Source organism: Nymphalis io, chromosome Z (genome assembly GCF_905147045.1).
Source record: "Nymphalis io chromosome Z, ilAglIoxx1.1, whole genome shotgun sequence".
Taxonomy (NCBI): domain Eukaryota; kingdom Metazoa; phylum Arthropoda; class Insecta; order Lepidoptera; family Nymphalidae; genus Nymphalis; species Nymphalis io.
Window position 1 is genome coordinate 7,719,771 of NC_065918.1, and position 17,930 is coordinate 7,737,700.

At 35.0% G+C, this 17,930-nt stretch overlaps 1 protein-coding gene across 2 annotated transcripts in view; it reads right to left on the reverse strand.

Moving 5' to 3' along the window:
• The window catches only part of LOC126780709 (adenylate cyclase type 6), a 160,991-nt gene that overhangs the window by 5,308 nt on the left and 137,753 nt on the right, over positions 1-17,930 (reverse strand). The window contains exons 13-28 of one of the 2 annotated variants that reach the window (XM_050505354.1): positions 16,464-16,610; positions 16,034-16,192; positions 15,147-15,291; positions 13,640-13,737; positions 11,935-12,091; positions 8,493-8,590; positions 8,156-8,240; positions 7,579-7,695; positions 7,329-7,406; positions 6,817-6,977; positions 3,214-3,353; positions 3,023-3,132; positions 2,463-2,682; positions 1,432-1,563; positions 1,074-1,198; positions 598-750 (exon numbers count right to left, since the gene is read on the reverse strand). In XM_050505354.1, the coding sequence (XP_050361311.1) occupies positions 598-750; positions 1,074-1,198; positions 1,432-1,563; positions 2,463-2,682; positions 3,023-3,132; positions 3,214-3,353; positions 6,817-6,977; positions 7,329-7,406; positions 7,579-7,695; positions 8,156-8,240; positions 8,493-8,590; positions 11,935-12,091; positions 13,640-13,737; positions 15,147-15,291; positions 16,034-16,192; positions 16,464-16,610 (2,125 nt within the window). Of the gene's footprint in view, positions 1-597; positions 751-1,073; positions 1,199-1,431; positions 1,564-2,462; positions 2,683-3,022; positions 3,133-3,213; positions 3,354-6,816; positions 6,978-7,328; positions 7,407-7,578; positions 7,696-8,155; positions 8,241-8,492; positions 8,591-11,934; positions 12,092-13,639; positions 13,738-15,146; positions 15,292-16,033; positions 16,193-16,463; positions 16,611-17,930 lie in introns of those variants that run through there. The other variant, XM_050505355.1, reaches the window with a different exon arrangement.

Below are 17,930 nucleotides of genomic sequence, written 5' to 3' on the forward strand. Positions count from 1 at the left end.
AGGGACGTACTTTAAAAATTGCAAATGATGATGCATACACTCGCCTTTAAACAACCGAGACTTGTCAATAACTGTTGTCTTTTCATGAAGATACTCGTCCACATATCGCAAAACGGGCTCTAAGTACAAAAGAGCATATGGGCCACCTGATGGTAAGTGGACACCAACGCCCTTAGACATTGGCATCGTAAAAAATGTTAACCATCGCTTACATCGCCAATGCGCCACCAACCTTGGGAACTAAGACGTTATGTCTTGTCCCTTATGCCTGTAATTAAACTGGCTCACACATCCTTCAAACTGGAACACAACAACACCAAGTAGTTGTTTTTGTTCAAATTTGTTCTATATAAAAAAAACATACTAACAACAAACATTCATAAAATTTTAAAAGTGAGCACCTTATACTAATGTTTAGTTATATAATTTGTATTTAGGTAAAGTTATTTTGATTATTCCTTGAAATCTAGCAGTCAACCCTCTAACAATAATTCATGTGGTTTCTAATTATTTTTTATTGTTTAATTATATGTAAAATATATTTTAGGGTAAAGGAGATAAGGTGTTCTGTTTATACAATTATTTGATTGTACTTACAGCATAAATGTCCGTTATCCCCACTTGTGGCGTCTCACCAATCCCATCCAGGAAGAATGTTACCATGTTGCCCTTGCCCTTGACGTCAATAGTGCCGCGGCAATGGAGCCGGTAGCCGCGAGTTGCCAAAATGTCATACACTTCTTGCGTCACCTAGAATATTCACAATAGCTTCGATAGCACTTAACGAAACACTACTGCGTTGCATTCGCATTAAGCAGTCACTGCATAAGCATGAAACAGTTTTGCATGTTTTAAAGTATGAATATAAAAAACTACAATTTGTGGTACCACAATCATCGCAGTGCCATTATGTCATGAAAACTTATGAGTAATAAAGTAAACATAAAAATGTAGGTATTATCATATACGTTAAGAATATATTATGTATATCGTTTCATTCGTTATTTTAACGATACGAAAGTTTATAAAAAATATTATTTAAATAAGATTCTTGTCTCTGTTGTATGCTTCACCTGGATGTGGTCGAGCAGGCCAGTGGAGTCCATTCGGGACGCAACGTTAACTGCATTGCCCCAAATGTCATACTGTGGCTTGCGGGCACCGATCACACCAGCCACGACAGGTCCAATGTTGATTCCTACGAACGTACATAAATCCCTCATTGCTAATTAAAATTTATTGAGAAAATAATTTAAATGAACATTCAACTTAGCAGTGCTAATGCCACATTGGAATACGTATGTATGTATACAAAGCGGGGCACATAAAACAATCGCTATTATGCATAAGAAATATGAATATAAGAAATCGCAACGCCGCAAATTATTTTTGGAAATAATCTAATAGATTTTGTCTATAGCTACATCTTACCAATTCTGATTCGGAAGCTGTTGAATGAATGTTCATTGACATATTGCAGTTGCTCGCGCAGGCGCAGTGCGTAGTCCGCCATCGCGGTAACGTGGCGGAATCCTCTAAGATCCCTGGTAGCCACTGTTAGTCCTGAAAAAAATAATACAATTTTCTTAATTTGCAATAAATACATTTCGATTAAAGGTCATAATATTTACAAAACATATTTTGTTAATACAGCTCATCAATCTTTTCTCGGAACGAACTTATGAAAAAATTATTTATTTAAAAATACATTCTGATTTAAATGAGTTTTTTTTAAATGGATCTTGTTAGTTTGAATTTCGCAAATTGTAATAGGCAATTTGAGATTGCCGTACGATAAATGCTGGATGACAGTTAATATTGTATGTTACGTGGTGGGGTGGTTTCAAAAGTGTCGACCTAACAAATACAAGTCATTTTTTAAATCATGATTTAATATGTGACTAACACTTTCTTTAGATATATTTATAGCCTCGGCTATCACTCTCACTTTAATTGAGCGATATTATCGTCATGTTTGTAGATTATGGACGTTCCAAAGATTCGTCATGATGGCCATGTTTAAATTCAGCAGTCAAATGGTGCAGATTAACCGTAAACAGCATTCAACTCGTCTTTAATTTTAAGGGCATATAGTCTTGCAAAAACTAATATTAAATGACTACTCTAAGCTCTAATGGACTCAAGACAAAGTCAAAAGACTCTTAAGGTGTCTTTATTAACAAATATTGTTGGATGAAAGATTGTCTAATACGTGTATATGATTTGTAATGTATAGCAAATAAACTTGGCAATTATTTTATTGAAGTCAAATTTGATGGCACAAATTTATTAAATGAAATGATTTCATCGGGTAACTTGGCTGAACTTTTATTAGTAAGTAATATAATTATGTTACTTTAACTGATAATTTTGAGATCGAATCAAAGAAGAATATTCAGGTTTTCCAAATTATAAATTATACAACGAATTATGACTACGGCAAATTTGTATAAATTATATACCAGATGCAGCCATGTATGTCGCTCCCGTGCTCTTAATCTTCTCAATGTACTTGAACTGGTCTTCGGCTAAGATCTCGTCGAAGTCAGCAATGATCTCATTCAGGAGTCGGAGACATTCTACACCCTCGTTATTTCCCTCCAGCTCTACGTAGAACTCGGAGAAGTTCGGAATCGATGCGAACATTACACACACTGACTCGCATTGTTCGTGATATAGTTCCTGATTAAAAAAATGAGTTATCATCATATAAGCAGATAAATTGAAGAGATGTTCATTCATTTGACTATTTTTTAATAATTATTTTAAATAAGAAGACAAAGAAGTGTAAGTTTTGAATTTAAATATCGTTATTATTTGGTGTCAATTTGGTCTAGCGAAGATAAAACATATTTTGGAGATAGATTCAAGAACCGAAAATAGAATAATGTGAGATTATGTTTCCCGCATGTCAAAAAAAAATCAACGTGAAGCTCCATACTCCACTAGAGCGCGAGGAGGAATACCCTCATGAGGGGATTAAATAATAATATAAAAGCATAAGTTAGTTATGTAATCTTACATCAATGTTCTTGTCGCTGCAGAGGAAGTGTTGCGCAACGTGTTCTGGCAAGATGTTGGCGAGTAGTTTTCTATTGTACGCCTCGAGGTGTTCCATGTCCTCCTTCTCATCTATAATAAGAATATAGAATATTGTATTTGTAGTCAAATATAAACTTACATTATTCAGTATGTAATATATATTTTATATACCATTAGCCTGTAGTTTCCAGATGAAGTCAAGGCGGTATGTGCTTTCCGTCTGCTGTGAGTGCAACATCAGCGCCACCAACGCACCGAGAGCTACCACGACGTTCGTCCAGTGCTGGTTCCAGTCCACATCGCATTTGTGCCTATAATACGTAAATGATTATATATGATTATATATCGCCGTGTGGTGACGGCGACGAATATCACCACCCCATCTCATCCCGTGGGGGGCGTAGAAGTCGACCCGAGGGAATATACACCAGAGAACGGGCAGCAGCGTCTCTCTGAGTACTATGACTAACTTACTGCGATCGCCAACCCGTCTGCCAAGCGTGGCGATTATGGCATATCCCCTCATGATTCGCGCAACTAAACCACGGCCCCTAGTCCCCGGCAGCCCTGCTATTCCTAGCCTTGGTAACAGCTGTGGTAACGGCGGGGCAGGGGGTGCTAAGAATCCCCGGCAGATTTCGTGTTACCAACACCGACGACCTCTGGCCCTGGCAACATATAACACGCGTACACTGCGGACCGACGAGAAGATCATCGAACTGGAGGAAGAATTGAGCAGGTTACACTGGGATATCGTCGGATTATCCGAAGTCCGAAGACAGGGGGAGGATACGATGATCCTGAAATCCGGTAACCTTCTCTATTTCCGAGAGGGCGATCAACTGTCTCAAGGTGGTGTCGGGTTCATAGTCCACAAGTACCTCGTTAACAACGTTGTGAAAATCGAGAGTGTGTCGGCTAGGGTGGCGTACCTTATACTCAGAATCACCAAGCGGTATTCTTTGAAGGTCATACAGGTATACGCGCCGACTTCGACACACTCCGACGATGAGGTTGAGGTCATGTATGAGGATTTATCTAAAGCCATACATACCAACAAGACTCATTTCACTGTTGTAATGGGGGACTTCAACGCGAAGCTGGGCAAACGATTCGGTGATGAGTTAAAGGTGGGACCTCATGGAATTGGAGACCGCAACACTCGGGGCCAGATGTTGGCCGACTTTATGGAGAAGGAGGGACTCTTTATGATGAACTCCTTTTTCAAGAAGCCAGGTCAGCGTAAATGGACCTGGGTGAGCCCTGATGGGAAAACCAAGAATGAGATAGACTTCATCTTGTCGACGAGAAGACAAATATTTAATGACGTCTCCGTGATCAATGCAGTCAAAACTGGGAGCGATCACAGACTCGTAAGAGGCTCGTTAAATATCAATGTTAAACTCCAGAGGTCCCGACTGATGAAGTCTACGCTCCGACCATCACCTCTTCAAATCCGAAATCCCGAAGCCTTTCAGCTCGAACTCCAAAACCGATTCGATTGCCTAGCAGACTGCGAGGAAGTGGACACATACAACGACAGGCTTGTGGAAACTGTCCGTACGGCTGGGTCTAAGACCTTCAAGACCAGCCGTACAAAAGGAACCAAAAAGATCTCTGCCTCTACCCTACGGCTTATGGAGGAAAGACGGAAAATGATTCTGACGTCCCCAGCTGATGCTGCCGGCTATCGGCTGATCAACAGACGGATTTCAAAGTCTCTAACTCGCGACACTCGCCAATTTAATACAATGCGCATTAAAGAGGCCATCGAGCGGAACAAAGGCTCTAAAGTGTTCGCCAGAGATCTGTCTGTTGGTCAGAGTCAACTGACAAGGCTGAAAACTGAGGATGGCAGAATAGTCACGTCAAGATCTGAGCTGTTGGAAGAGGTTGAGAAGTTCTACGGTCAGCTGTACACGACAGCTCAATCACCTGTCAGTAGTCATGCTGCAGATCCCAGAGCAAGACTAACCCGACACTACACTGAAGATTTTCAGGACGTCAGTCTTTTCGAGATTAGAATGGCTCTCGGACAACTCAAAAACAACAAGGCACCTGGTGATGATGGTATTACAGCCGAGCTTCTGAAGGCGGGTGGTACACCGATCCTCAGGGCTCTTCAGAGGCTTTTTAACTCCGTCATTGCCAAAGGTCAAACGCCAAAAGCATGGCACAGAAGTGTGGTGGTACTTTTCTTTAAGAAGGGTGATAAAACCCTTCTGAAGAATTACAGGCCCATCTCACTGCTGAGTCATGTTTACAAGTTGTTTTCGAGAGTCATTACGAATCGTCTCGAGCAAAGGCTTGACGACTTCCAGCCACCCGAACAAGCCGGATTCCGGAAAGGCTTTAGCACCATAGACCACATACATACGCTGCGGCAAGTTATACAGAAGACTGAGGAGTATAACCAGCCACTTTGCTTAGCGTTTGTGGACTATGAGAAAGCCTTTGATTCGATCGAAACCTGGGCTGTGCTGAATTCTCTTCAAAGGTGCCAAATTGATTATCGGTATATCAGGGTGTTAAAGTGCTTGTACGAGAACGCCACCATGTCGATCCGACTCCAGGATCAGAACTCAAAACCTATCCAACTGCAGAGAGGTGTAAGACAGGGAGACGTGATATCTCCGAAACTGTTTACCGCTGCATTGGAAGATGTTTTCAAGCTTCTGGACTGGAACGGACTTGGCATCAATATTAACGGCGAGTACATCACTCATCTTCGATTTGCCGATGACATTGTAATTATGGCTGAGACCTTGGAAGACCTCGGCACTATGCTCGATGACCTCAGCAGGGTTTCCCAACAAGTGGGTCTAAAAATGAACATGGACAAGACGAAAATCATGTCGAACATCCATGTTGCACCCACTCAAGTCAAGGTTGGAAATTCTGCACTCGAAGTTGTAGACAACTATGTCTACCTAGGTCAGACCATCCAACTAGGTAGGTCCAACTTCGAGAAAGAGGTAAATCGTCGAATTCAACTCGGCTGGGCAGCGTTCGGGAAGCTACACGATATCTTCTCATCCCAAATACCGCAGTGTCTCAAGTCGAAAGTCTTCGACCAGTGTGTGTTGCCAGTGATGACTTATGGATCAGAGACGTGGTCGCTCACAATGGGCCTCATAAGAAGGCTCAAGGTCACTCAAAGGGCAATGGAGAGGGCTATGCTCGGAGTTTCTCTGCGAGATCGAATCAGAAATGATGAAATCCGCAGGCGAACCAAAGTAACCGACATAGCCCGAAGAATTGCTAAATTGAAGTGGCAGTGGGCGGGGCACATTGCTCGCAGAACCGACGGCCGCTGGGGCAGAAAGGTTCTCGAGTGGCGACCACGAACCGGAAGACGCAGCGTGGGCAGGCCCCCTACAAGGTGGACCGACGACTTAGAACGAGTCGCGGGAAGCCGTTGGATGCGGGCAGCGCAAGATCGGCCAACGTGGAAATCCTTGGGGGAGGCCTTTGTCCAGCAGTGGACGTCTTTCGGCTGATGATGATGATGATGATTATATATATTTTAATGTTTGACTATTTTTATATTAAATAATATGATTTATTAAATTTTTTAGCTGAATTTTCCTTTATGACTATACAGCCAAACGTTACATTTTTACCCGATTAGTTGCGAAAATAAGGGATTCTTTAAAAACGAAGGAGAGAATTTATCACACCTAACTCAAAATATTTGAAAATAATGGAGAATGTACAAAACTCTTATAGTTGAATTAGTTACTTATCAGTCTTAAAATGGCGTCTGAAACTTACTGATAATTGGAGAAGTGTTCCTGGTAGTAGAGATGCTTCTGTACCGTTACGGCAATATACGTGGCACTGATTACGAACAGAACCAATGTCTTTATCATCGTAATGAGGATCTGGTGCACCGCGCACAGGAACATCACCATCAGCGTCAGTTGGAGATAGTGCTAAAATATACAATTTAAATCAATATAGGTAAACATCGTTTTCTATTTATTTGTATAAGCAATTATTTTAAGTTTGACATATAAAACGGCTTCTATGTGTTCATAATTAATTTCCTGGTTGGCTGTAAATGAAAACGTCTTGAATAAATTTGTCGAATGAAATTCTGCTATGTATATTATCAATTCAAAGAGGCCTTTAAACTTTTTCCGTAACAGCAGAGGAGATGCTTGTAGAATAGAGGGACATTCAGGGGCTGATATTGATCTATATTATGCTAAATTTAATTTCTTTAATTTTAAGATTAAAATTGATTATATTAAGGGATTAGGTTTAAATAGTTTATTACATACCTCATTGATGTCATGTGGGCAATACGCAGTTCCGTCATCCGATGTTGGGGTTGTTCGCGGTGAGATCATGTAGATTCCCTAGAATATCAATAAAAATATATTTTTTAGTAATATTATTAATAATGGCCAAGATCCTTATTATTATTGTAACAGTCAACGATTTATTTTACGAAATATAATTGAATTAAGTTATAGGCATGATCCGTTTTATAAATGTACGTATAGTTAATATGTATAATGTTTACGTTACCATAATTATCTTGATCTGCAGGACGACAGCTCCCACCGCAATGAACGACAGCAGTTGCGCAAGTGTGCGGTTGTTGTGTACACTCATCGCCAGCCGTTTTACTCGTGGGCTCACGCGCTGTATTTCATACATTCGTTAATTTATAAATAAATATTTTTATTTATATTAAGAACGCAATTGATGCGTCAAAAGAACAGTCTAAGCGAATTCTATCATCTCATTTTCTTAAAACAACTACCTAAATTTTGATCATAATTGTGACATATCAAATATCGTATAATTAATCTTTTCAATCGTTGTATGGTTATATATCGATCGATTGTCTATTTTAGAAGTACGGAAGGTTAGAAGCTTTATTATACAGCCAGTGCGCCTTCAACCATATGGTCTTAGATATTAATTGCAAAATATTGATGTTTAAATAATTGCTAACCGTGACAGTTAACAACCTAAACTGTTCTTTATAAAGCTCTACTATAAGGTAATATTTTGATTGTAAGTTTATCTACATTCAAATGTAATTTTAAATAGCTGCATAAATATTCTAAAATATAATTGGTATAACGTTCGTATATACCTCAAAGTTAATGCTGAGCACCAAATACGTGAAGCTGAAGATGATAATTCCAGAAACAATGATCGTGGCGATGACTACCGCGTTGCTGAACAAATAAACAGGAATATAAATAACTAAATTATTGTACATTAACGTTACGAGACTAGCACGCAAAAAATATCAATTACAATATAAATCATGTGAAGCGTTAAAATGCATGAAATGACCAAATTTGAGGCTTGGTTGATATTTCTTATTTAGAAGTAATTAATTTATATATATATTAATTACTATTACTTATATATATATTGCACTAAAAGTAAACATAAATATTTTCTGGATATTTGAATATACGTACATTTCGAAAACGAGCAGCTGAACAAAAGCCACGGCGAAGAACACAATCATGGAGCAGATGAAATACACATTCAGCATCCTGTCCCTCTCAGCGGTGTACTATAACAAACAGGGTGAATATCACAATAAGCATATTATGTTACATACATAAACTCGATTAAACAAAATTATAAAAGATATTTACGCTCATTATCACATTAAAGATAATTACAAAAGCTCTATCGTTAAAATAATATTATGAGTTATATAAATATTTCATAAATATAATCAAATATTTATAATAATATTATTGAAATTTAAAGTCGTGAATCAAGATATATTCTTTGTTCCCAAACAAACAAAACCCTTTAATACTTATTATTTCAGTGATAAAAACATGATAATGTTTTTAGTATTGTGAAATATGAGTTTTAATTAACAATTTAATAATATGGATATTATTCTAAAATTTAAAAATAAGGTAACACAATAAATCTTTGCTATGTTGAGCAAGAAAAAGCTAATTTACTTTAAAACTTTTAACCCGTCCCTAAACCCAATTTATCTCTTCAAACACTTTTACGTGATCTTGAATAGAGTTTAAGAGTGATAGCTTTTAAAGCGTTTTATACATAAATGTAATAAATAAAATCAAACCTAGGTAAAATATTTTTAACTGAGTGACCTGGAAAGGGTTTTAAAAATCAAGGGTTTTTTATATATCTACATACCTTATCGCCGTGATTAAAAATAATAAAAAAGAAAGCCAATACCGAATTTTCAAAAACTCTGAAATTCGAGAATAGTCGAATCGCTTCTGAGATGATTCCAATGGAAAATCCCTTCGGTAAAAGCGGATAATTTGTATTACAATTTACTCTGAAACTTTAACGGATTAGTAATTTTAAGAGTAGAGAATTCATGTTACATCCTTCAATTGTTACATTGAAATCTTAAATTATAATAAATAATGTTTTAACCTCGGTGAATTCTGAGTTAACTACCTTAATTGATTAATACCATCATTTAAGTAATAATTGTCTTAAACCATAATTATCTCGTAGCTCTAGTTAATAGTTTATAAGTTGCTGATTCTAAGGTCATCAATTAAAATCTCGGATTTGGTTCAACAACCAATTAATAAGTCTTTCCTTCAAGATTTTCTCAGTACCGGCTCGGGAGTTTGAAAGTCGGCAGTGCTTACATTCATAACATGTCTAATCTTGCCAGAGAAAGGCTATTTATTTGGCAAAAAATTTTTGTCAAATAAATATGAAATAGAAAAATATATTTATTAATCTAATAGTCAATGCTCACTTCATAAAAATATAAATATTGTTAGTAGCGAAACAGGACAGTGATTCCTTTAATAAAAACATAACGTTTGTGAACATTGTTAATCAATTATTCGGATGCCAGCAATTATCGGGCTATGGACGATGGCGTTTTCAGTTCCAACTCTATGTCCGCCGTGCGTGTAAGCAGTATGCATTCATGAGTTATTCGTGTGGAAATTCGTTTGAAGTGACTTTTAATTGGACTCTTATATTGTGAACCAGCCCTATCGGTTATATTTCGGACATTGTTTTTCATAAACTAAGTAATGACATTTATGTATGTCAGACCGAAAGTCTTGGTTATTTAATAAAGCTTTACAACCTCTTAGTTACCGTTGAAATCTACTATTGGTTTTAATATTACTTCTTAGAAACCACAAATGTAAAACAAAACAAGCAAAGTAAGTATGGTTTTTATTAATTTAATTTGTTTTATGCATATATCTTGATAAGATTTTAAAAATGACCGACTAACACACTACGCACAGGTTAAACGGGTGGGTATATAAGCATAATAAATTGGATGGCAGTTATGAATAAAATAAAATTATATAAAAGGTTTATACCCTTTATGTATAGAAGTTTATTTAGATTAGAGTTCTATTTATGTACTCATGTACTCGTATAAAATTGTTGTTTTAGCATATATTTAAAACAGTTGTTCACTGAGGAGTTAATTGTAGTGTCAAATTTTCTATAGAAACGTCGTAGTCTGTATCGCGGCGACTGAAATATAAAAAAAACAGCAAGAGCAGGTTCTTTCATTTTAAACATTCTTAGCTTTCGAGAATAGTCGAATAGTTGCTTAGATGTTGCAGATGGAAATTTCGATCAAGCACACAACTCTATAATACTATATAATTTGCTTTCTAGATGTAGATTTTTTTAAAACGATTTTTTACTATTATTATTCATATTCAAACCACATACAAACAAGTTGATTTCAGTGATTAATTGACAGCTTTTTGATCCCGAGCTGTCTGAACGCTCAACTACAACAAAAATTGAAACAAACCACATTGCAACTGCTAATTTAAAATTGATTTGCAAATTATTTTTTTTACTAAATTAATTTGTTTTCAATGTTTGTAAATGGAAATCGAATTGTGAGAATGAAGTATTAGGATTTATATTCTTAATAAATACAAATTTTAAGGTATCATTACAATAATATTATATGCCGGATTTTTTAAAAATATATTTAATAAGTGTGCTTAAATGCTTAAGTAATTACAGCATTAATGTCGTCTGTTTCGTAGACAGGCAACGAGCCAAGGCTTTTGCTATTTCCAATTAAGAACTACAACCAACTTGTCTTAATGTGTGACGTAATTCATTTTAGTTATCACCAGATTTACAATTAACGTTAGATACTGAATTTTACGAGAATATTCTGCAATAATGTTAAGGTATTAACAAGATCTACGAGATATTAATGTTAGTTAACTCAGATGCATCAAGGTTAATACATTATTTATTGTGATTTAAGATTTCAATGTAACAATGAAAAGATGTAACATTAATTTAACCCTTAAAATTACGTATCCGTATTTAACGCCTCAGCGACCCGCTCGGTGGTGGGAAACCATTCCTCCAGCAAAACTATGCCCACGAGTGTTATCTTCAGACAGACGGCCATTTGTTAATGAAGACAAGAGGGATATAATTTTTTTTTTATAGAATAGGACGGTGGACGAACATATGGGCCACCTGATTGTAAGTGGTCACCAAACGCCCTTAGACATTGGCATTGTAAGAAATGTCAACCATCGCTTACATAGCCAACCAATGCGCCACCAACCTTGGGAACTAAGATTTTATGCCCCTTGTGCCTGTAATTACACTGGCTCGCTCACCCTTCAAACCGGAACACAACAATATCAACTACTGCTGTTTTGCGATAGAATATCTGATGAGTGGGTGGTACCTACCCAGACGAGCTTGCAAAAAGCCCTACCACCAGTGTATTACTATTAACTGCGCGCTCATTATGTTATATAAAACGATTTATTTTATTTGATATTTTTAAAATGGATTTGACGTGTTGTTTATTCTTACCAAAATATATAAACAAACAATAAAGTGAATTAAACATAACAAACAAACACGATACAATAGTAAATTTACCTTGCGTTCCAGCTTATTGTCGCGGAAGGTCAGCGTGAATGGCTGGCAATGCTCTGCGCGGAGACGGTCAATGGAGCGAGCATCAATCGCCTTCATTAAGTACTCGTTCACCTCATCCTCAGGTTTCTTATTCTCATTGTTCGCATCCACACCGATCCTAAGAATTTATTCGATGTGTTAAGCTTTCTATTGAAATTGATATAATATTTTACTGTCGAAACAAAAGTTTTTAAACAATGGGTCAAATTTAATTAAATTTATGTTTATTAACTATTTAACGTGGGTCTTAGCGTATACATAAGATATAAATTGAAATAGTCTTAGAGTCTAAAACATATTTAGCAATTTTATCTTGCTAAACGATCAAGTATGACAAAAAAACGTGTCATTAATAATCAGATAATAATCATCAATCTTCATTTTGAATTGAAGACGCCTTACCCGAAGTACAATCGAAGCGATTATAATTTAAAATTTCAAACTGGTGAACTACATCCAACTTGACCTGAATGTAGCTCTGTTTCCAAAACAATAGACCCTCACATGTCAAGTGCAGAGGATTTAACTGCCCGCTTTACATGCCCAAGCATTTTTTCATTCATATGAGTTATGTTACATTAATAATAATTTTCGAATACGTATAATAATAATTAATTGTTCTGAATACATTTTATTTAAATCTTTGTTTTGTTCATTTTCAATTTATGAGAACTATAAATGAAGGGGATTCTATTGAAATGTAAGTTACTTTAGAGTATTGTTTTATTTATGATTTTTATATACATTTTGATCGTACATACGTAAACGTTTGGTGTGTTTTCATCATCATCATTAAATATATAACTGCAATGCAGTAACGTGTAGCTCTCTTAATCATAGTAGTAAAAAAGGTCGATCTTTCTTTTAAAAACTATGAATTTCAACATCTATTACTTAATATTGGCCGATATGTATTCAATCCTTTGTTTTTTTAGTGAAGAAATAAACGTAATTTAAATAATTTATGCAATAAAGTTTTAGAAAACACGTACTAAGTATTTTTTATTAAAATATTTCGATCCAAAAGTTCTTAAGTCGTCGAAGGAGACAACAAATTACAAAATTGCAGTTTAGAAACAGAACAATCGCCAACCTAAGAATATAACTATATTTTTAAATTTCTCTGCCAATTAAGAATACCAGCTTAGTTTTATTTACGTTATGTAATATTATATAATCACTTAATTCGTATTTTAAATGCAGCAAATTGCAAGGTTTTATTTTAATACAATGATAATGGAATTATTAATATTATATTTTATAATTCATATTAAATTTAAATATCGATATTTTAGGATTAATTGTAAAACAACCGAAGAACGTGTATTAGGTGCAATTTGAATCTAGCAAAAATATTTAAATTAATAATAGAACAAGAGATCAGAAGGAAAGATGAAAGTCAATAAAAACATTTAGTTCGTAATTTAGGTGCCCGGAGGAGTTCGCGTGAGCCGCAGTAAATCTGGGCGCTGTTACTGCTGCCTTGCGGACCTTTTTCCCAAGCAGTTTACATAATATGTACCTCTAGCCTTGACTTAATTTGCTATACGCGTACATATAAACATATCTACCCGCACAAAAAAGAAGGGCAACCGTGTGTCATTTTATAATCTTCAATAAGTATAATGATGAGCCATGAAATTATTTATTAGTTGCAAGGACTTACTTGGAGGAGTGTTTCCCATGCTGTGATCCGTGTCCCATAACGCGCATTTCCTTTGATACATTTCCATTTAGCGAGAATGAATTTTGTGGTTTCTTGTCCTGATAAAAAATAATTAATTGTATAAATGTGTTTTTTGAAATTGTAAAGGTGCTTGTGTTTTCACTTTTTTAATATAATATATTTCACAATAATCACAAACAATGCGGTAAAATGTACGGTATCATGTAATGATGATGATGTGAAACTTGTACAGCCACATTAGCTTGGGGGCGTTTTTTCGTTTGTAGTAGTGTAATATACACAATGACTGAAACCGGTATAAACCGGTTTTCGATAACAAATGCCTCGCAACATTGCATAACTAGCGTTATAAGTGTCATTTCGTTTTGTTTATTTCAAGTTCGTTTTATCAAGAATGAAGCTGATTTACCTGAACGTTCTAACGGATGAATTTCGAGTAAGCACTGAAAGTTAGATTATTGTGCCACAACTGATACTATTTCCATGTTTTAAATAAAACTTAATTGCATCCGTGCATCAATGTAATATTATATACATTTTGTGCGAGATTAAAATATAAAATCTTATATAACACGGAAAGCTAAAACCGTTTTTGTATAAACAACTTCCAACTACGTTAAATATTTATATCCCTCGAATATTTTCCCTAAATTTATAACTACAAGTTAATATTCTACAATATCTAAAAATTAAGTAAATAAAGTACAAGTACAAGTAAAGACAAGTAACATAATTATCGCATGATTTTTGTGTATACTTCTACTCTATGTAATATTGAATAATTATTATTACGTTAGTAGTACTTGTAACTAGAATCTTGTAACATTAAATTAATTAGTAATTTATGTCATTAATGTCGTAAAAGTTCATATAACATACAGGTGTTTTGTTCTGAAAAACGGTATTTTTGAGAAAAAAAAAAACAAATTATTGATAAGAATCGAAATCAGTCACCCAGATACTATTACATTATATGAGCAATGCTTATTTTTTTAATTTTTAATATCATCCTCCTTGGTTATATGTATTTGCATTTAATTAATATTAATCTTGAAAATCATCTTACTATATCTAAATAAGATAAGATACAGCGTATATTTGAATGGAGGATGAATGTTGAGGAAAATCATAATCAAGAGCAGAATTTCGGACCCTTTTCCAACAATGGGCTAAGGATACCTACGTGTAAAAAATCGATAAAATAATCATATATTAGATTCGACAATTGATTACCTTACGATAGATTTCGTAATATTTATTAAAATCAGGAATTTTTCGGAAGATAAAACAGGAAGGAATGCGTCCTCATAATTTCAGGTAATGAGTTGAATAAAATGCGTTATGTACGTATATATTATTATTTATAAACTATACATTAATGTTCTTCATATAGTAACATTGTAATTGTAATCTATCTTGTATTTTTAAACGTATTGCTCGAGACGTGGCTGTAGAATATAATTTGTTTAATTAAATATGTACTTACTACTCGGCTGGTGTCATCTGGTAAGATTAGATAGGTCTCAATATTATGATCCTTCAGGTATACATTACGCAGACCACCATATCCGGGTTCAACTTTGTAATCATCGCCAAGGCATCGCAGGGTCTCCTTTGTAATGTGTACTCGTCTACAAAAATATTCATTAAAAGTTATAATAATTTATCAATGGAGTATACTTAATCAGTACGTTATTATAAGAACAGAAGCGGGTTTAAGTTTTGTTTCGCCCTAGGCTCAGGTTATTCTTGTTATTCTGGTTTCGTAACAATAATACTTGTGATTTCTATCAAAACGTCAATATTAGTTAGTAGCTAAGCCATGTCAACAATTATTTGAATGGGAATTGGTTTAATTATCTAAACCAATATACAATATACAATTTGACGAGCCGGTTGGCGTGGTTGGTAGAACACTTGCCTTTCACGCCGAAGGTTGTGGGTTCGATTCCCACCCAGGACAGACATTTGTGTGCATGAACATGTATGTTTGTCCTGAGTCTGGGTGTAATTATCTATATAAGTAATTATTTACAAAAAAAAAAAAGTAGTATATGTAGTATATCAGTTGTATGGTTTCCATAGCACAAGCTTTGTACAAGCTTAATTTGGGATCAGATGGCCGTGTGTGAAAAATGTCCCAGAAAAAAAAAAAAAAAAAAAAATATACAACCTTAGCACGTTCCAAATAATAGCTCTGGTATATAATCGTATATCCCAAATATTATTATTTAAATAATATATTATTTAAATTCTATTCTTTAAATAAATTATTTATGGATCGTAAAAGCAAGAAAACGAACGTCAAAAATGTTTGTATTGAAATTCGACGGAAAATTATACAACAACACATTATTTAAGGGCTACGCTTACCCAGCCACTCCGCCGCTCTCCATGTAGTTGGCGAGGGTAACATCATTGGACCATACATCGAACTGCCACTTGCGTAGGCCGAGGACAACGCAGTGAACTCGCCCGGTGTGGATGCCCACGCGCATGTTTACATTCACTGCCATCACCTCACGGACCAGACTGACCAAATAATGTTTTTATTACATCCCGTACGTTGTACATAACGTTATTGGCTGCTGAATATATAAGCAAATATTTCCAGAAAAAACAGCCCTTAAAGTATTTTAAGGCCAGTTAATTGATTTTCATTTATTTTTAAGCTATATGGCACTCTTTTTCGTTACATGCTGATTTGCTTTCGTAGCGAGTATATACGATTTGCTCAAATAACGGCTGAGTTTTTTTGAGTAATTCCTTTCTTTTCGAAAAATATTTTTTATGTTTAACTTACGCAATCGCATCAATCATGTCGAGTCCCATCTCAACGCAGCACTTGGCATGGTCGTCGCGGGCTTCCGGTAGGCCAGACACGCAGTAATAGCAGTCGCCCAAAAGCTTGATGCGCAGACAATGATGTTCAGCCGCAAGACGATCAAATCTAATACATTTAGAGTACAATTTGTAAGAAGTGGGATAGGGGAAGTTGAAAATAATTATTGATATTTAATAAATAACTGGAATAATAATTCTTAAAGATTAAGTAGCACAGACCAAGAACTATCAAGTTTTTCAGCATTTTCCACACATTATCGTAATATTCATATTATTACGAAATTATTGTGAAACATTATTAAAATATTCAATGAATTAATGTGAAATAAAAGCGTCAGCGTCTTTTTAAAGTACCGACTATTTTATAACGACATAATTTACTTTGAATAGCTAAAAGAGCTCCTCGTTTAGTTTTGTGCACTTAGAAGAAGTTTTAAAGTTTTGTTTAAGTTGGTCTTTTAACATTTCCGTAATGTTAATTCATGAATCTGATTTGAAGAATAGTAATTAGATTTCAATACAGACAAATTTCCATCACCTCCCAATATTTTTTATTCATGACGTATACACCTAGAATCTTATAAGTAAAATAAAAATATTTATTTTACTTATTCGAAATACAGAGGGCCTAGTAATTGTTATAGATTTTATAACAAATATAATTTTGTTACAGTGCAATTGTACGTTTTTATAGTATTGTTTTCTGTATAGCAATGAAATATTGCATTTATATTTACTTAACGCTTTTTTGTTACTTTAACTTGTTACTTTCATTTTTAAACTTATTAATAGTTATAGTATACGATTTATATATAGATGTCAGACTAAAAATCAGAAGACTTAAATGGAGATGGGCAGGACATATGGTAAGAGGTCACGATAAATGGAATAAAAAAAAGTTACAAGATGGTACTCCAGAGAAGATAAAAGGAAGAAAGGTAGATCACAAAAAAGATGGGATTAGTACATTAGACAGGTAGCAAGTGTTACGTGGAACGGAGTGGCCCAGGAAAGGTCAGAATGGAAAAGGTTGGAGGAGGACTTTGCCAATAGGCAAACAGATCTGCAGAAAATAAGCAAGTTTCAAATACTAGAATAAGTCCAAATTTAATGTGTTAGAATATTATTTTTTTGGTTTAAGGTCTGAATAAATAGCTGTTATTATTGTTATTTTATGATTTATTAATATGAAAAATATTGATTTTATTGAAACGATTACCTACATCTCATCATGAATGTTAATTCAGTGAAATCAACGAATTCTTCCACGATTCGCAGACTTTCCTTGTGAAAAGCATCATCCTTGTTTCAAAATTCTGATATACATTTGCATTACAGAAAATTTATGTCAAATTTCAAGTAAGTAAATTTATGCCATTGGTTTTCCCTTTTAGGATTAAGGTATGGAATGGTGAAATACCTGTCT